Genomic DNA, 18,278 nt, shown 5'->3' with positions numbered 1-18,278 from the left:
CCCCTCCTCTTTCTACTAGCATTATATTAGCTTTCTCCCCACACCATGCATGTATTTAGTGATCCTAAAAAAAATTCCTTCTAAACTACTTATCCGATGAACGATTCAATCACACCATTGAATTCGCTATAATTAAATCTTTACAATAAGATATCACATGATTATATTCCGATGGAAGAAAAACATATATTTAAATAATAACTTAATGTTTCATACGTGATACCAAAATATGTTTTACCATGTGTTTTCGTTGTGTTTCACAAAATTTCTATATGTTTCATATGTTGATTTTGTTTCACCATATATAACTAAATGTTGCACCAATGGTTAACTTTGATCGTCCGATTTTTTTACAACATCGGACGTCTGATTTGTAGCCCTTTCCATAAAATACCCACCAAAAAGAAGAAACAAAGGGAACTGAGGGAGAAAAAAAGGAAAAAGTTCATATGCCACCCCCAAACTTCGATTCAAAGTCATCGTCTAGCACCCTAAATATTAAAACGTGACATCCAATCTCTCCAACTAATCATTTTCATTTTAACATAACTCCTAAGATGGTTTTGTAAAGTTGCTTTTGTTATTATCTCGATAAAATCATATATTTATTGATATTTATATATATATTGTTATAACAAATAGTGGTCAAAGTTGTTTTCTTCAAGAATGTGTCCCTGCCCAAAACGATAAGAATACTAACTAATCTCCAAAGCTAATCCAGCTAGTGGAGTGGAGTACACTACAAGAATCTATTTAATCTATGACGAAAAAAATCGTAATGGATCACTGAAAATTCGTCACAGGAATTTGTCTGTGACGATTATACTTATCGTCATCTATTGAGCGTCACAGATTAAATCTGTCGACCTTTTCTCCGAAATGGTCACGGATCAGTACAATCTATGACGTTTTTAACCGTCATAAAACGCTTATGGGCTCGTGTAGTCTAGCCCAGGCCCAACCTTTGTGACGAAATTGAACGTCACAGATGGTTGCCACGTGGCGGCCAACATGGCAGGTGACGTGGTCATTTTGACACGTGATTGATGACGTGGCATGTGTGATGACGTGGCAGCTGATGTCAGCAAATTTTTTTTATATGGCCCATTATTTCTTTAACAGCCCATTATTTTTTCTAACGGCCCATTAATTTTTTACATTGGTCCATTAATTATTTAATGGTGGCACATGTTTTTTTAAAACTGGCCCATTTTAAAATAAGCTGCACATTTCAAAACTGGCTCATTTTTCAAAGCACACTAAACAGGCCCATTAAATTTGAGCCCACCAAATTCAATACAATCTCATACCATTTTAGATACAAACCAAATAACAGATACCATCTCAGATTCAACTAATAACAGATACAATAAGAATACCACAGAATTCAAACAATAGTTCATCTCAGATTCAAAGATAGTCTCATTCCTTCCCTCACTCTCATCCTTATCACCACCACCATCGCCACCGCTGCTAGCCTTCTTCATGTTCTTTCTCTTCACTCTGCCAGGGGGGCCACCTCCAAATGGGCTTGTCAGTGAGAAGTCGATGTGCTTTTCAGACTCAAGCCTCACCATGAAAGATGGGACGTTGACGATTTGCCTACCAACCCTGCAATGTGGTTTGATAAAGTAAATCATCCATCACTTGTTCAAGAGTTCAATAATAGATAACAAGAAAAACTGAAAAGCTACACAGCTATAAATCAAATGAACTATGTTCTTATTGGTGAGACACATCTGCAGTTTGACATAAATTTCTCAGAAGGAAAATCCAAACAGCTTAGGAAGATTTCATTGTATGTAGGTAACAGCTGAAATATTGAAATAAAAGGTAGAATCCACAAATTTGGGTGAAAGAACAATAGAGGGGCATCGATCATATGTGTGAACAGGGTAAACACTGGTTTTCTCGTTTGAAGGAAAGCATCAGCAACCAATAGATCATCTCAAAGCAATTGCATTGCCTAGCCTGATTGAGTTACCACACTACATAAGATTTTATGTTTCATGCTTTCATCTACTCACCAAACCACAATGTAATCAACATGGTTGTTAACCTAATGCAGAAAAGCACATAGATGGAATTAATTGCATCACGAGTATCTTATGCAGAAAAGGGCTTCAGAGAATATTTCTCACATCAAGGAATTCTCAGCAGACCGTTGTGAGATAATTTACATATTCTCATCATTAGGCCCATTATTTTGTAAATTTAAAGAGAGCAGATTCATTCAAGTTTCCAGATCAACATGCAGTTATTAAAGCTAGGTATAATGACAGTACTGATAAAACAAAATATTACAAACAAGGAACACAGAAGCACACCTGATGTGGCGTTGCCTGATCAAGACACGAGCATGGTGAATGGACTTGGCCATGCCAGCCTTGAAGACAAGGGTCTGGAGACGCCTTGCAAGGAAGTTCACAGCAGTAAGAGCAAGGACGTAATCAATGTAAAATCAAAGGTGTTTTTTATTATTATTCTGTGATGAACAATTGGGCATTGGAGATTATTGGTTCTGTTATTTGGAATCTATTCATGAAGTGGTTTTGGAGATGATTGGATTTCACAGGTGATCGCAGGATTTATCATTTTATGTGACCGGTCAGACCGGGCTCTGGTAGCCGGTCAGACCGGCGTGTAATGCGCTGTTTGACCGCGCATTACACGCCGGTCTGACCGGCCGACACTGTGTCGGTTTCGGTTTCGGGTTGTTTGTTTGGATATCCGAGTTTATTTCATGATTATGACTTCTAGATGGATACTATACGTATGTAATACTATTGTTTGCTGCTAATGAGTCAAGTTGGAGATAGCTTGGTCTCGGAATATGGTTTCTTTGTTTATTCCATGTGTAGGTGACTTGATGTCTTGGGAGAGTATTTGCGGTGATGGACCGGGAGTCGGCTTGGGAATAAGACAACGTCCGTGGTGGTTAGAGATCATACGGTATACTTAGGCTAGAGTTGATGCACGTGGTTGATGGAGATTCCATATGTCATACGATGGAGTTATTGTGTGCGTATGGGATGCGGAGTCAAATTCGGAAGGAGTCCAAATTTGGTACGATTGGTTATCTAAAGTTTCTTTCTTGTACTAGGGTTCCTAAGGTGTTTAGGACTCCTAGTATGAGTTTGGTTCGTGGCTTTAGGCTGCTACCTCATGTATAAATAGAGGGGGAGCGTGAGGCTTCCCGGTATCGTTTTAGAGAGCAATTGAGTTGAGTTTTGAGTTAGGGTTTCGAGTTTAGTCGAAATTTTTGTAAGGAGTGCTGTTGGTGCACTTTGTAAACACAGAGAGAATCAATAAAGTCGTTATCCACTTTAAGAGTTCTTTGATTTGTGTTTCACCGGGTTTCAGTGGTCTAACCGGCGATACACCAGCTGTCAGACCGGCGGCATTGTGGCGGTCAGACCGGCGGGTACACAGCGGTCAGACCAGCGGCGATAGGAGTCGGCGGCAGGCGATCTCGGTGGTTAGACCGATCGATCTACATCGGTCAGACCAACGTTCATCAGGCGGTCAGACCGACGCAACAACTTCGGTCAGACCACGACCCATCGACTTCGAGGGTAACTTTTATCTCCGCTAAAAGTTTTTGGTTTTTGGTATACCAACCATTCACCCCCCCCCCCTCTGGTTGGCTTAGTTCTTGTGATTCGATCCTACAAGTGGTATCAGAGCCTTGTTTTCTTCTTTGGATTTTTATAGATCTAGAGTTTTTGCCATGGCTACTCCCGCTAGGTTTTCAACTAAGCCTCATGTTTTCGATGGAACGGATTTTTCTCATTGGTGTAGTAGGATGCAATCTTATATTATGGTTGAAGATTATGATATTTGGAGAAAAGTTTCTTATCCTTATGTGATTCCTGGAGCTATTAATACTGCTGCTGAAAAAACTACTTTGAACAAAATTGCAAAGCTCGCAACATTCTTTTGAGTGGTATTTCTCGTTCGGATTATAATCATGTTGCACATCTTCAAACTGCTCATGAGATTTGGACTGCTTTGAGTAATTTTCATCAAGGAACAAATAATATTAAAGAACTTCGTCGTGATCTTTTCAAAAAGGAGTATATTAAATTTGAGATGAAACCTCGAGAAGTTTTGGATGACTATCTTTCTCGGTTTAATAAAATTTTGAGTGATCTTAGATCTATTGATTCTTCTTATGATGCAAATTATCCACAATCTGAGATTTCTCGCCACTTTTTGAATGGTCTTGACATATCTATTTGGGAGATGAAAGTTACATCTATTCAGGAATCTATTAACATGTCTACTTGGACTTTGGATTCACTTTATACAAAATTGAAAACACATGAGATGAATGTTCTTTCTCGAAAGGTTGATTCTAAATTGAGTGCTTTGGTTTCTTCTTCTTCCTCTTTGGATGTTGATGCTTCTTCATCTAAGTCTTCTTTTCTTGCTGTTTTTAATGCCACATCCGATGATCAACTCGAACAAATCGAGGAGGAGAATTTGGCTTTGGTTGCTAATAGAATTGCTCGAGCTATGAATAATGCTAGGAATAGGAAAAGAGGTTGTCCAAATCGTTGCTTTGAATGTGGTTCAATTGATCATCTTCGTTCGCATTGTCCTAAGCTTGGGAGAGGCAAAAGAGAAGACAAAGATGGTGAGAAGACCAACAACAACAAGCCCAACAACAACAAGTCGAAGGGTTCATCCAAGGGAGGAAGCTAGACAATCTCAGGAAGGCTTTTCAACAAGTTTGCGCCGCCTTCGAGCCACTAAGTGATGTAGATGGTCAAAGTGGAGATGATGATAAGGGAAAGAACATCTCCGATGTTTGCTTCATGACGCGTTATGAATCTGACACAGAGTATGAAGATAATGAGGCTTTGGTGGCAAGGAAGGAGAACGTGTGGATCGTAGATTCCGGTTGTTCGTGGCACATGACCGGTGATAAAAATTGGTTCCCCTCCCTAAAGAAGGCATCTAAGACTGAATCGATTATCTTTGGTGATGCTGCTACAAGTGCTGTTCTCGCTACAGGTATGGTTAAGGTAAATTGAATTGAAGAATGTAGCTTTGGTTGAGGACTTAAAGTACAATTTGCTTTCAGTTTCACAAATTGTTGATGAAAATTTTGAGGTTCACTTTAAGAAAACTGGAAGTAAAGTTTTTTATTCTTGTGGTGATTCTATGTTGAATATTTCTCGCTATGGAAGAGTGTTTAAAGCTGATTTTGAAAATCCTGTTTCACCTGTGATAACATGTTTGGTTGCTAAGTTTGATAAAGATGTGATGTTTTGGCATCGTAGACTTGGACATGTTGGTTTTGATCATCTCACTAGGTTAAGTGGTTTGGATCTTGTTCGCGGTTTTCCCAAACTTTAGAAAGATCTTGATTTGGTTTGTACACCGTGTCGTCATGCTAAGATGGTTTCTACTTCACATGCTCCTATTGTTTTTGTGATGACGGATGCACCAGGACAGCTATTACATATGGACACTGTTGGTCCAGCTAGAGTGCAATCTGTTGGAGGAAAGTGGTATCTGTTGGTTATTGTTGACGATTTTTCTCGATATTCTTGGGTTTTCTTTATGGCAACTAAGGACGAAGCTTTTCAACACTTTCGTGGTTTGTTTCTTCGATTGGATCTTGAATTTCCTGGTTCTTTGAAAAGAATTCGAAGTGATAATGGTGGTGAGTTTAAGAATGCTTCTTTTGAACAATTTTGCAATGAAAGAGGTCTTGAACATGAATTTTCTTCTCCTCGTGTTCCTCAACAAAACGGTGTTGTTGAAAGGAAAAATCGTTTTTTGGTTGAGATGGCTAGAACGATGTTGGATGAATATAAAACTCCTAGAAAATTTTGTGCTGAGGCAATTAACACTGCTTGTTATATTTCAAATCGAGTTTTCTTGAGATCTAAACTTGGAAAAACTTCTTATGAACTTCGATTTGGACATCAACCCAAAGTTTCACAATTGCGCGTTTTTGGTTGCAAGTGCTTTGTCTTGAAATCTGGAAATTTGGATAAGTTTGAGGCACGTTCTACTGATGGATTGTTTCTTGGTTACCCCGCACATACTCGTGGCTATCGTGTACTTATTTTGGGGACTAACAAAATCGTGGAGACTTGTGAAGTTTCTTTTGATGAGGCTAGTCCAGGTACTAGACCCGATATTTCAGGTACACTGTCACAGGTTCAGGGGGAGGATGGTCGTATTTTTGAAGACGAGAGCGACGACGACTACGACGACGAGGTCGGCTCGGCCGGTCAGACCGAGCGCCAGGCCGGTCAGACCGCCGGCACACCTCCGGTCAGACCAGCTCATGAGGAGCGGTCGGACCGGCTAGGGTCGTCGGGTTCGGGTACTGTTGATGTTGTTCGAGATGGTCCTCCGGAGATTACTACTTCGACCAGTACTGATACAGAACGTGGATCAACTTCAGAAGTTGCTGCTCCTTTGCACATTCAACGACGACATCCGCCGGGAACAAATTATTGGTAATATAGGTGAGTGGACTACAAGATCTAAGGTAACGACTCATGATGTTTGTGCAAATTCTGCATTTGTTGCTTCTTTTGAACCCAAAGATGTGTCACATGCATTAACTAATGAATCGTGGACTAACGCCATGCATGAAGAACATGAAAATTTTGAGAGAAACAAAGTTTGAACTTTAGTTGAACCACCTTCTGGAAATAATATTATTGGAACCAAGTGGGTTTTCAAAAATAAACAAAATGAGGATGGTTTGATTGTGAGAAATAAAGCTAGACTTGTTGCTCAAGGTTTTACTCAGGTGGAGGGTTTGGATTTTGATGAAACTTTTGCTCCTGTTGCTAGAATTGAGGCAATTAGACTTTTGTTGGCTTTTGCTGCTTCAAAAGGTTTTAAATTGTATCAAATGGATGTGAAAAGTGCTTTACTAAATGGTTTTATACAGGAAGAAGTTTATGTCAAACAACCACCAGGTTTTGAAAATCCTGATTTTCCCAACCATGTTTTTAAATTGTCTAAAGCTTTGTATGGTTTGAAACAAGCTCCTAGGGCATGGTATGATAGGCTTAAGAATTTTTTGCTTGCGAAAGGTTTTACAATGGGAAAGGTTGACAAAACGTTTTTTGTTCTTAAGCATGGTAATAATCAACTTTTTGTTCAGATTTATGTGGATGATATTATCTTTGGTTGTTCAACTCACGCTTTGGTTATAGATTTTGCTGAGACTATGCGCAGGGAATTTGAGATGAGCATGATGGGTGAGTTATCGTACTTTTTGGGATTGCAAATTAAGCAAACACCTCAAGGTACTTTTGTACATCAAATGAAGTATACAAAGAATCTTTTGAGACGGTTCAAGATGGAGAATTGCAAGCTAATTTCAACACCAATTGGTTCTACAACTGTGTTGGATCCTGATGAAGATGGTGAAGCTGTTGATCAGAAGGAATATAGAAGAATGATTGGATCCTTGTTATATCTAACTGCTTCTAGGCCAGACAGACAATTTGCTGTGTGTTTGTGTGCACGCTTTCAAGCTTCTCCTCGTGCTTCACATCGTCAAGCGGTCAAACAAATAATGAGGTATTTGAATCATACACTTGAGTTTGGAATTTGGTATTCTACTTTATCTTCTATATGCTTAAGTGGATATTCCGATGCTGATTTTGGAGGTTGTAGAATTGATAGGAAAAATACTAGTGGAACATGTCATTTTCTTGGTACATCATTGATTGCATAGTCTTCTAGGAAACAATCTAGTGTTGCTCAATCAACTGCTGAATCTGAATATGTTGTTGCTGCTTATCTACTTTGAAAGATTATGGTCTTACTTTTGAGAAAGTACCTCTCTTTTGTGATAATACTAGTGCTATCAATATTGCTAAGAATTATGTTCAACACTCACGCACAAAGCACATTGATATACGTTTTCACTTTTTGAGGGATCATGTTGAGAAGGGAGATGTTGAATTGCAGTTTTTGAACACCAAGTTGCAAATTGCTGATATTTTCACTAAACCTTTGGATTCTACTCGATTTGCTTTTCTTCGTGGTGAATTGGGCATAATTCATCCTTTTGGTATGGGTTGAGGGGGAGTTTGTACCTCATGGTTTTATCAAGCAATAATATGACAATGAGAAAAAATGATAAATGAGAGCTTTGTTTATGCATATGGTATTTTCTTGTGCATGCTAGCAATACTTTGAAGGTTTATTTGTCTCTAGCATAGCTTGGATGTATTCTAGTCTTTTCATGAGATTTAGATTTTGCTCTTAAGGGAGATGATGCATGACACTTAAATTCTACACTTGAATTAAGAAAATATGCAATGTTGATGCTAGCATTTGGTTTGATCTATAAATGCTCTATATATATATGCTTTATTGACTTGTTATTCCTCAAATAACTTTAGTTGCTCATTGTTAAAAGGAGAATAAAAATATGAGAAAAATGAATACCGAATCCTTGGAAACAGTCTTGACGACGAGGACGTATTCGATATGAGAAAAATAATGGGTGTCGAATCCCTGGAAACAGTCTTGACGACAGGGACGTACCCGGAATAAAAGAGAAAAATATGAGCAAAAAGGCTCAAGAAAAGAAAAAGTTATAAAAAAAATTCTCTTGGTTATTTTGTGCTAAAGTTTATTTGAGAAAGAGTGATAAATGCAAAAGGTATATGTGTTTAGTGTTTATTCTTCAACCTATGTGCTTGTTAAGATGTTGCATTATAAATCATATGAAATCATGAATTTTGATTGTTGATTCAAGCTTAATTGTAAAATCTTTGGTTCATGGTTATACTTTAATGCATGCTTGTTATATTATAGATGGGTTTATCTTTTTTTTATTGCAACACATGACATGATATGCTATATGTAAGCTAAGCTCTTGAACATTAATGAACATAATTCCTATGCTTGATGAAATCATTGTCAAAAGGGGGAGAAGTAATGTGAAAAATTTTTTAAGCAAGGTGAGCATGTTCAATTGGGAATTTCTTTCTTTTAAAAAGGGGGAGAAGTTTTCTTTTGGATTTTTGAGCACGATGTGTACATTTGTACGAAGTGTGAGCACGATGTGTACATTTGTACGAAGTGTGCGGATTTTTGAGCACGATGTGTATATTATTTGTACGAAGTGTGCTTTTTATCAAACAACAAAACATTTTTATAAGTTTGCCAATGTGTTCATCAAGGGGGAGACTGTAAAATCAAAGGTGTTTTTGATTATTATTCTGTGATGAACAATTGAGCATTGGAGATTATTGGTTTTGTTATTTGGAATCTATTCACGAAGTTGTTTTGAAGATGATTGGATTTCACAGGTGATTGCAGGATTTATTATTTTATGTGACCGGTCAGACCGGGCTTTGGTAGCCAGTCAGACCGGCGTGTAATGCGCGGTCAGACCGGCGCAGCCCACGGTTTGACCGGCCAACACTGTGTCGGTTTTGGTTTCAGGTTGTTTGTTTGGATATCCGAGTTTATTTCATGATTATGACTTCTAGATGGATACTATACATATGAAATACTATTGTTTGCTGCTAATGAGTCAAGTTGGAGATAGCTTGGTCTCGGAATATTGTTTCTTTGTTTATTCCATGTGTAGGTGACTCGATGTCTTGGGAGAGTATTTGCGGTGATGGACCGGAAGTCTGCTTGGGGATAAGACGACGTCCGTGGTGGTCAGAGATCATACGGGATACTTAGGCTAGAGTTGATGCACGTGGTTGATGGAGATTCCATATAGCATACGATGGAGTTATTGTGTGCGTATGGGATGCGGAGTCGAATTTGGAAGGAGTCTAAATTTGGTACGATTGGTTATGTAAAGTTTCTTTCTTGTACTAGAGGGTTTCCTAAGGTGTTTAGGACTCCTAGTATGAGTTTGGTTCGTGGCTTTAGGCTGCCTACCTCATGTATAAATAGAGGGGAGCGTGAGGCTTCCCGGTATCGTTTTAGAGAGCAATTGAGTTGAGTTTTGAGTTAGGGTTTCGAGTTTAGTCGAAATTTTTGTAAGGAGTGCTGTTGGTGCACTATGTAAACACAGAGAGAATCAATAAAGCCGTCATCTACTTTAAGAGTTATTCGATTTGTGTTTCACCGGGTTTCGGCGGTCTAACCGGCGATACACCGGCGGTCAGACCGGCGGCATCGCGGCGGTCAGACCGCGGGTACACGCAGTCAGACTAGCAGCGACAGGAGTCGGCTGCAGGCGATCTCGGCGGTTAGACCGATCAATCTACATCGGTCAAACCGACGTTCATCAGGCGGTCAGACCGACGCAACAACTTCGGTCAGACCGCGATCCATCGATTTCGAGGGTAACTTTTATTTCCGCTAAAAATTTTCGGTTTTTGGGTATACCAACTATTCACCCCCCCCCCCCCCCTCTCTGGTTGGCTTAGTTCTTGTGATTCGATCCTACAATCAAGCTTGTTCTGACCCTCTGTGAGAAGCCCATAGCGGTTCATGCGGCGGAGCAGTGCCTCACCCTCAAAGATACGACGTGGGTTCTTCTCATCAAGTGTAAGTAAATGCCTTGCAGCATTACGGATATGGCTCAATGCATATCCTGAAACAGAGGTAGTAGTAATCAATTATATATACAAAACTTTGCTCTTTTCTAGCTCTGAAAACAGAAATGCAGCAAAATCAAGAAGGAAGAAGCTACCCTACAACAGCACACCAAGGACAGATGCCCAGATCTGCTGGTGTACTGCTGTCGACCATTTTTTTTACTGCAAAACATTGTATATAAGGCTATGCAAACAATTTCAGTTCGGTAATGCCACTTCTTTTCAGTTAACCCTAGGCAAAAAAATTGACATCAATTTAACCTAATGAGCAGGATCAAATACCTATCTCAAATCATATTTCCAAAATACTACACAGGACTACTAGAAATATCATATGTTTCAAAACCTAGAATGAACAACATGATCAATAGAGGAAGTAACCCTAAACAATCCAAACACGGACAAACAAGCAGGACTGCCATGAATCAGAACTAGGATACCACGAGACCACTAAATCGAATGCACAGCACCTAGAACGATATACAAGCTAAATCTTTCAGCCAACATCTTTCCCCACCCACTCTAACCAACGCGCTAATCCACGCCATTCATGGTTCAAAAGGGAGGCACAACAACGCAAGCAACAACAAAACAAGAACTCATGGGGCGCAAGCGGTAGCACGCACGGACGCAGTAACCCCCAAATCAAAGGGCGCGCGACGGAATCAATCAAGAGCAGGAGCAGTAGAGGGGAGGGGAGGTGAGGTGAGGGGTGATGCGGTGATCTTACAGTTGCGGTAGAAGCTGGCGGCTGCCGATTGATTCCGTCGGCGGCGCCCTAGGCCCGGGAGCGTCGGTGGTGGTAGATCCGTCGCTCCCGAGGCCGGTGGCGGCGGATCTGGGCGGGATGAGGTTCGCGTCGCCGCCCACTCGTCGTCATCGTCGGGGTCGGCGTCATCGTCGTCAGGGTCGGTGCCGCCGCGGAGGGGGCAGCCTGAGCGTCGGGGTCGGCGCCCACTCATCGTCGTCGTCGGGGCCACGTCAGCAGCGGCGGAGAAGGAGGAGCGGGTGGATGTTATGGATGTGGCGGCGAGCTGGCGACGAAGGGGATGGATGGAGGCTTATCTGAATTGGATCGGCTAGGGTTAGGGAACCAGTGCTGTTGAAGCAATAGCTGATGCGATTTTACAAAAGTACCGATGGTGTATCCGGAGTTAGCACTAAAAATATCTTGACAAAATGGTCATTTCACGTTGAAATTTAGGTCTTCCACCCACCACACTGAAAGAAGGGGAAAATATGGGGGGAAATATTTTGAAGTGATGAGGAGAGAAAATTTTTATTGCAAATTTTAAATCAATTTTTATGGCATTAAATCAACCCGTATGAAAAAGTTGTAGAACTCATTTAGATCTATCATTTTTCTTTTGGTCATTTCTCCATCCGAGTTTGATTGAACTATATAAAATTTGAATTTCAATTTATGACAACTTCAAACAACATTATTAAATACTAAATGATTTCAACTGAAAAAGTCATCAACAACAAAGTTGTATAACTTATCAAGATTTACAACATTTGTTTTGGTCATTTTTCTATATGACTTTATTTTGAACAGTATGAATTTGAATTTCAAATTATGACAACTTCAAATAATATTTACAAGTACTAAATGATTTCAACTAAAAAAGTAATCAATAACAAAGTGGTATAAATCATCAAGATCGAGAGATATGTAAATTTTGTGAACAATGTTACTATTACTTTGTCAGATGAAAAAATGACCAAAATAAAAGTTATAGATATTGATGAGTTATACAACTTTGTTACTGATGACTTTTTCAGTTGAAATCATTTAGTATTTGAAAATGTTGTTTGAAGTTATCATAATTCGAAATTCAAATTCAAATTATTGAAACAAAGTCATATGACAAAATGACCAAAACAAAAGTTATAGATATTTATGAGTAATATAACTTTATTGTTGATGACTTTTTCAGTTGAAATTATTTAGTATTTTAAAATGTTATTTGAAATTGTCATAATTTGAAATTCAAATTTTATATAGGTCAATCAAACTCAGATGGAGAAATAACCAAAATAAAATAGGTAGATATTAATAAGTTATACAACTTTGTTTTTGACAACATTTTCACATAAGTTCATTTAGTATGATAAAATTCGATTCGAAATTTTAATATTTTGAAATTAATGGAAAGGAGGGAGGCAAAATGGACTTCTCGGCGAGGGAGAAGCAAAATGGGCTGGCCCATAACAGGCCTTGTTTCATTCCTTCTCTGTTTAACCTTTTTTTTTTCTTTTTTATTATATACCATTGTGAGGTAACACACACAAATCATACTAAATGAACTCATATGAAAAAGCTGTAAAAAAACAAAGTTATAGAACTCATTTAGATCTACCATTATTCTTTTTGTCATTTCTCCATCCGAGTTTGATTGAACTATATAAAATTTGAATATCAAATTATGACAACATCAAATAATATTTTAAAATACTAAATAATTTCAAATGAAAAAGTCATCAACAACAAAGTTGTATAAATCATCAATATCTACAACGTTTGTTTTGGTTATTTTGCCATATTACTTTGTTTCAATAATTTGAATTTGAATTTCAAATTATGACAACTTCAAACAACATTTCCAAATACTAAATAATTTCAACTGAAAAAGTCATCAACAACAAAGTTATATAACTTATCACGATTTATAACTTTTGTTTTGGTCACTTTTCTATATGAATTTGTTTGAACAGTATGAATTTGAAATGCAAATTATGACAACTTCAAACAACATTTACAAGTACTAAATGATTTTAACTGAAAATATCATTAATAGCAAAGTGGTATAACTTATCAAGGTCTATAACTTTTATTTGGGTCATTTCTTCATCCGACAAAACGATTTGTAACATTGTTCACAAAATGTACATATCTCTCATATATCTTATAAACTATACAAGAGATAAGTACATTTTGTGAACAATGTTACAAATCGTTTTGTCGGATGAAGAAATGACCAAAATAAAAGTTATAGATATTAATGAGTTATACAACTTTGTTGTTGATGACATTTTTAGTTGAAATCATTTAGTACTTGTAAATGTTGTTTGAAGTTGTCATAATTTGAAATTCAAATTTAAATTATTGAAACAAAATCATATAGCAAAATGACCAAAACAAAAGTTGTAGGTATTGATGAGTAATACAATTTTTGTTGTTGATGACTTTTTTAGTTGAAGTCATTTATTATTTTAAAATGTTATTTGAATTTGTCATAATTTGAAATTCAAATTTTATATAGGTCAATCAAACTCAGATGGAGAAATAACCAAAATAACATAGGTAGATATCAATAAGTTATACAACTTTGTATTTGACAATTGTTTCAAAAAAGTTCATTTAGTATGATAAAATTCGATTCGAATGTTTAATATTTTGAAATTAATTGAAAGGAGGGACGCAAAATGGATTTCTCGGCGAGGGAGAAGCAAAAGGCCTGTTACGGGCCAGCCCTTTTGCTCATCCCTCTCCGAGAAGTTCATTTCTCCTCCCTTCTTTCAATTAATTTCAAAATGTTAAACCTTCGAATAGAATTTTATCTTATTAAATGAACTTATGTGAAAAATTTGTCAAAAACAAAGTTGTATAAATTATTGATATCTACTAATTTTATTTTGGTTATTTCTCCATCTGAGTTTAATTGACCTATATAAAATTTGAATTTCAAATTAGGACAACTTCAAACAATATTTTCAAATAATAAACGATTTCAACTGAAAAAGTCATCAACAACAAAATTATATAAATCATCAATATCTAAAACTTTTGTTTTGGTCATTTTGCTATATGACTTATTTTCAATGATTTGAATTAGAATTTCAAATTATGACAAGTGCAAACAACATTTTCAAATACTAAGTAATTTCAACTGAAAAAATCATCAACAACAAAGTTATATAAATCATCAATATCTACAACTTTTGTATTGATCATTTTGCTATATAACTTTGTTTCAATAATTTGAATTTGAATTTCAAATTATGACAATTTCAAACAATATTTTCAAATACTAAATGATTTCAACTGAAAAAGTCATCAACAACAAAGTTGTATAAATCATCAATATCTACAACTTTTGTTTTGGTCATTTTGGTATATGACTCTGTTTCAATAATTTGAATTTGAATTTCAAATTATGACAACTGCAAACAACATTTTCAAATACTAAATGATTTCAACTGAAAAAGTCATCAACATCAAAGTTGTATAACTCATCAATATCTATAACTTTTATTTTGGTCATTTCTTCATCCGATAAAATAATAGTATATTGTTAATAAAATTTACATATCTCTTATATGGTTTTGAAGTATTTAAATCGCGACGAAATTGCTATAACGTCACAGGTTTTGGGCCGGTTTATGACGAAATCGATAAACTGTCACGGATTATGGGCCTTGTATCCATAGTTGCATATCCGTGACGATCTCTGAAAACATCACGAAAATTTCGTCAAATTTCATCACAGATTAAATAGATTCTTGTAGTGGTAAGAGTACTCCCTATGATTAGTATTTTTATAGTTATTAGATGATAAAATTTGAATAGTACTTTATGCATGACTTAATTCTTAATTTTTTTTTCAAATAGGACGGATGGTTAAAAGTTGGACATGTAAACTTATGATTACAATTAAAATGGGATGGAGGGAGTGATACATAATTAATGCTATTTTGCAGTTTTAACTCCTTACACCTAATCCAGACTGTTTACACCTCTCTTCTCTGGCTCATCTTTCAACTGTTGCTCCCATCATTTTAAACCTGAACCAGCTGATATCTACATACGTACACAGCCAATTCACTTGCCTATTCCTCATCTTCTTCGATCGTCATCCTATTCGTTCTTTGGGTAGCTCGTCAGCAAAAAAAAAAAAACCCTCTTGGTCTCGATCGGCACGGGAGGTGTCAGGAGATAGAGATGCAGGATCATGTCGAACATCAGTAGTAGATAGATAAACAGTGCTGTGATTTGTTGGATTTCGCCGGGAGTCTACTGGAACAAGTACGACTACCATTGCCTGAGCCTGAGACGAGAATGCACCAGGAGATGTTCCTGGCAGCAGCACACACAACAAAGTTCATAGCCGTGATGTGTGCGTGCGTCTAAAAGTTGCAAGTTATTTGTTTAACACCACTCATGGATGCTTATTGCTTCGTCAGAAAATATCCCTTCGGCCATCATATAATACATATAGTATTCCACCACATGTATTATATGACTTCAATTCTCTAGCCGCAATTGCACTACCTCTTCTCAACTCCTCATCTCACCTCTTTCTTCAGATATTCATACGGCAGTGGCAGATTTAGGTCATTTCTGTGGGGTTGGCTGACCCTATAACTTTTTGAAAAACATCCTATATAAACCTTAATTTTTATGTATAAATCCAAAACAATAAAGAGAAATGACCCCACTTAAATACAAACTACTAGTATGACCCCACAGGTTTAAATTCCTGCCTCCGCCAGTGTCATATGGCATTTCCACTTTACTTTCTTATCCCTCCACTGGGAGGATGTATCATGCATGCTTTCCATCTTCTTTCTCTTTCTCCTCTTCTTCTTCTTCTTCTTCTTGGGTATAGCTCATTAGTGAAACCCACTGTTTCGACCGGCATGGGTGGTGTACTGGTGTCAGGAGATAAAAATACACAAATACATTAAAGCCTACGAGCAAGGTAGAATAAGCAATGCTTCGATCAATTTTCTTTCTCCGCGAAGCGATTCATGACGGAAGTATGAGTGCAATCGTCCGTGTGGCTAGCTACCGGAGATACAAATGCAGAGACACTAGTGTACCTGAGACATTAATTTGTTTTTTTAATTTTTACAGACAAGAGGAGGAAACAAAGTTCACACAGCCATGGTTTGTTCGCTCTCTGAAAGACTAGTCTCATGTAATGATACTCCTGAGACTACGGGAAACTATTAAGATTTGGAGGTTCCTGATGACTTCCCAATTGTCCAGCCACCTTTAATTTCGGATCATATCTAGACGTTGTTTGAAATTATCATGAATGTGTGAAGAAAATTTGTCTGAGTAAACTTTTCTTGCGTGCTGTATAAACCTTTAACCTTCTATGGCGATTTTGGAAGTGCCACAGAGTTTAAAACCCACCTAAATCCATGTTAGTTCCCACAAGTTCACTCAGTTAAACAGAAGCTCAGATCGACATGCAGCCTACTCACAGGTGGATGAATACTCCCTCTGGCTTAATAATACTTATCGTTTTCGTCGTTTCCCGCTGGCTTAATAATACTTGTTGTTTTTGTCGTTTTGAATGAGTCTATTATCAAACTTTAAAAACTTTGACTATAAATAACATATAAAATATTTGTCTTACAAAATACCTTGATAAAATCATATATTTATTTATATTTTTATATATATTGTTATAAAAAATAGTGGTCAAAATTGTTTTTTTAAGACCATGTCACTGTCCAAAACGCCAAGAGTACTAACTGATCTCCATACCTAATCCAGCTAGTGGAGTGTAGTAAGAGTACTCTCTGTGGGTTTGGATGCCCAACGTTTAACCGTCCGTCTTATTTGAAATTTTTTTATGATTAATATTTTTATTATTATTAGATAATAAAATATAAATAGTAATTTATGTATAACTTAATTTTTTAAAAAAATCATAAATTTTTCAAATATGTATGACTTAATTTTTAAAAAAATCATAATTTTTTTAAATAAAATGGACGGTTAAACGTTGGACACAGAAACTTATGGTACACTTAAAATGGGACAGAGGGAGCAATACACCTAGCCATATCGGCACATGCCAAATTAAATGCATCACTTATCTTTACTCCTCTATGCTCTGCCTCGTCTCTAATAAGCTCCCATCATTTTAAACCTGAAGAACCAAAAAGCTATGCATTTTTACTTACCTCCTACCATCGATCACCGGAAGGACGCATCATGCATACCTTCCCGCCTTCTTCCTCTTCCTCCGATTTTCTTCGGCATGGGAGTCGTCAGGAGATATATATAGATGCAGGATAACAACACAAATCGAGAGGAAAAAGAATAAACAATGATGTAGTCTATTTGCTTGGTCTTGGAGAGTACACGAACAACGAAGTACAGCTATCACAGATGGCCTACCGGAGGCACAATTGCACTAGTTCGTTTGTGCAAGGAAGACAAAAGAGAACTGTAGCCATGGTTCGTTAGCTTTCTCCTGTCGTCGTGGTGATTTGGAGCTTTAACTACTAAGAGCATCTCTAACAGTCTCTTCAAGTGACTCTCTAAGTTGAATTTTAGCCATTTCAACCAAAAAAGTTTATCCAACAGCCTCTCCAACCAGATGGCTAAGCCATTTGGCTGGCCAAAACCCTCCCCCCACTAGCCAAATTTGGCCAGCCAAAAGTCACTAGCCAACCGTGGGACCCACCCACTTTCCTCCTCCATCTCCTCGTCCACACCAATCTCGCCTCGTCAGTCGTCCGTTTGTCTCTCGTGTTGGCTAGGCCGTCGCCGGCCGCGACCGCCGTCCTCCGCGCCGTCGCCGGCCGCCGCCCTCCGCGCCGTCGCCGCCCTCGACCGCGGCCCCCCGCGTGGTCCCCGGCTGCCGCGACCGCTGCCCTCGACCGCGGCCCTCCGCGCGGTCCCCGGCCGCCGTGACCGCCGCCTTCCGCGCCATCGCCGGCCTCGACCGCAGCCCTCTGCGCAGTCCCTGG

General features: G+C 38.0%; 1 protein-coding gene and 1 non-coding gene across 2 annotated transcripts; both read right to left on the bottom strand.

Annotated features, from left to right (window-relative positions):
• Positions 1 to 1,304: 1,304 nt before the first annotated feature.
• Positions 1,305 to 17,565, bottom strand: LOC127780229 (40S ribosomal protein S9-2-like). The gene is made up of 4 exons (XM_052307161.1): positions 17,526 to 17,565; positions 10,427 to 10,558; positions 2,328 to 2,463; positions 1,305 to 1,611 (listed from the first exon to the last, which is right to left on the bottom strand). Exons 1-4 carry the CDS (start codon positions 17,563 to 17,565, stop codon positions 1,305 to 1,307), a joined length of 615 nt encoding a protein of 204 aa, XP_052163121.1.
• Positions 2,119 to 2,200, bottom strand: LOC127781013 (small nucleolar RNA Z161/Z228). Its single transcript, XR_008018902.1, has one exon. It is a non-coding gene; the product is annotated as a small nucleolar RNA Z161/Z228 (small nucleolar RNA).
• Positions 17,566 to 18,278: the final 713 nt, after the last annotated feature.

The sequence above is a fragment of the Oryza glaberrima genome, chromosome 7 (genome assembly GCF_000147395.1).
Source record: "Oryza glaberrima chromosome 7, OglaRS2, whole genome shotgun sequence".
NCBI classification, from domain to species: domain Eukaryota; kingdom Viridiplantae; phylum Streptophyta; class Magnoliopsida; order Poales; family Poaceae; genus Oryza; species Oryza glaberrima.
Note: the sequence above shows the minus strand (reverse complement) of the source record. Positions and strands in the feature narration are given on the sequence as shown.

Bases quoted from the DNA above. Each gene is read 5' to 3' on its own strand.
- LOC127780229 (XM_052307161.1), bottom strand. From the start codon at position 17,565: ATGCCGAAGAAAATCGGAGGAAGAGGAAGAAGGCGGGAAG. The intron at 10,559-17,525 runs GTATGCATGATG...CCTCTGTTTCAG, and splicing joins AAGAGGAAGAAGGCGGGAAG to GATATGCATTGAGCCATATC. The intron at 1,612-2,327 runs GTGTGCTTCTGT...ACCACATTGCAG, and splicing joins ATCAGGCAACGCCACATCAG to GGTTGGTAGGCAAATCGTCA.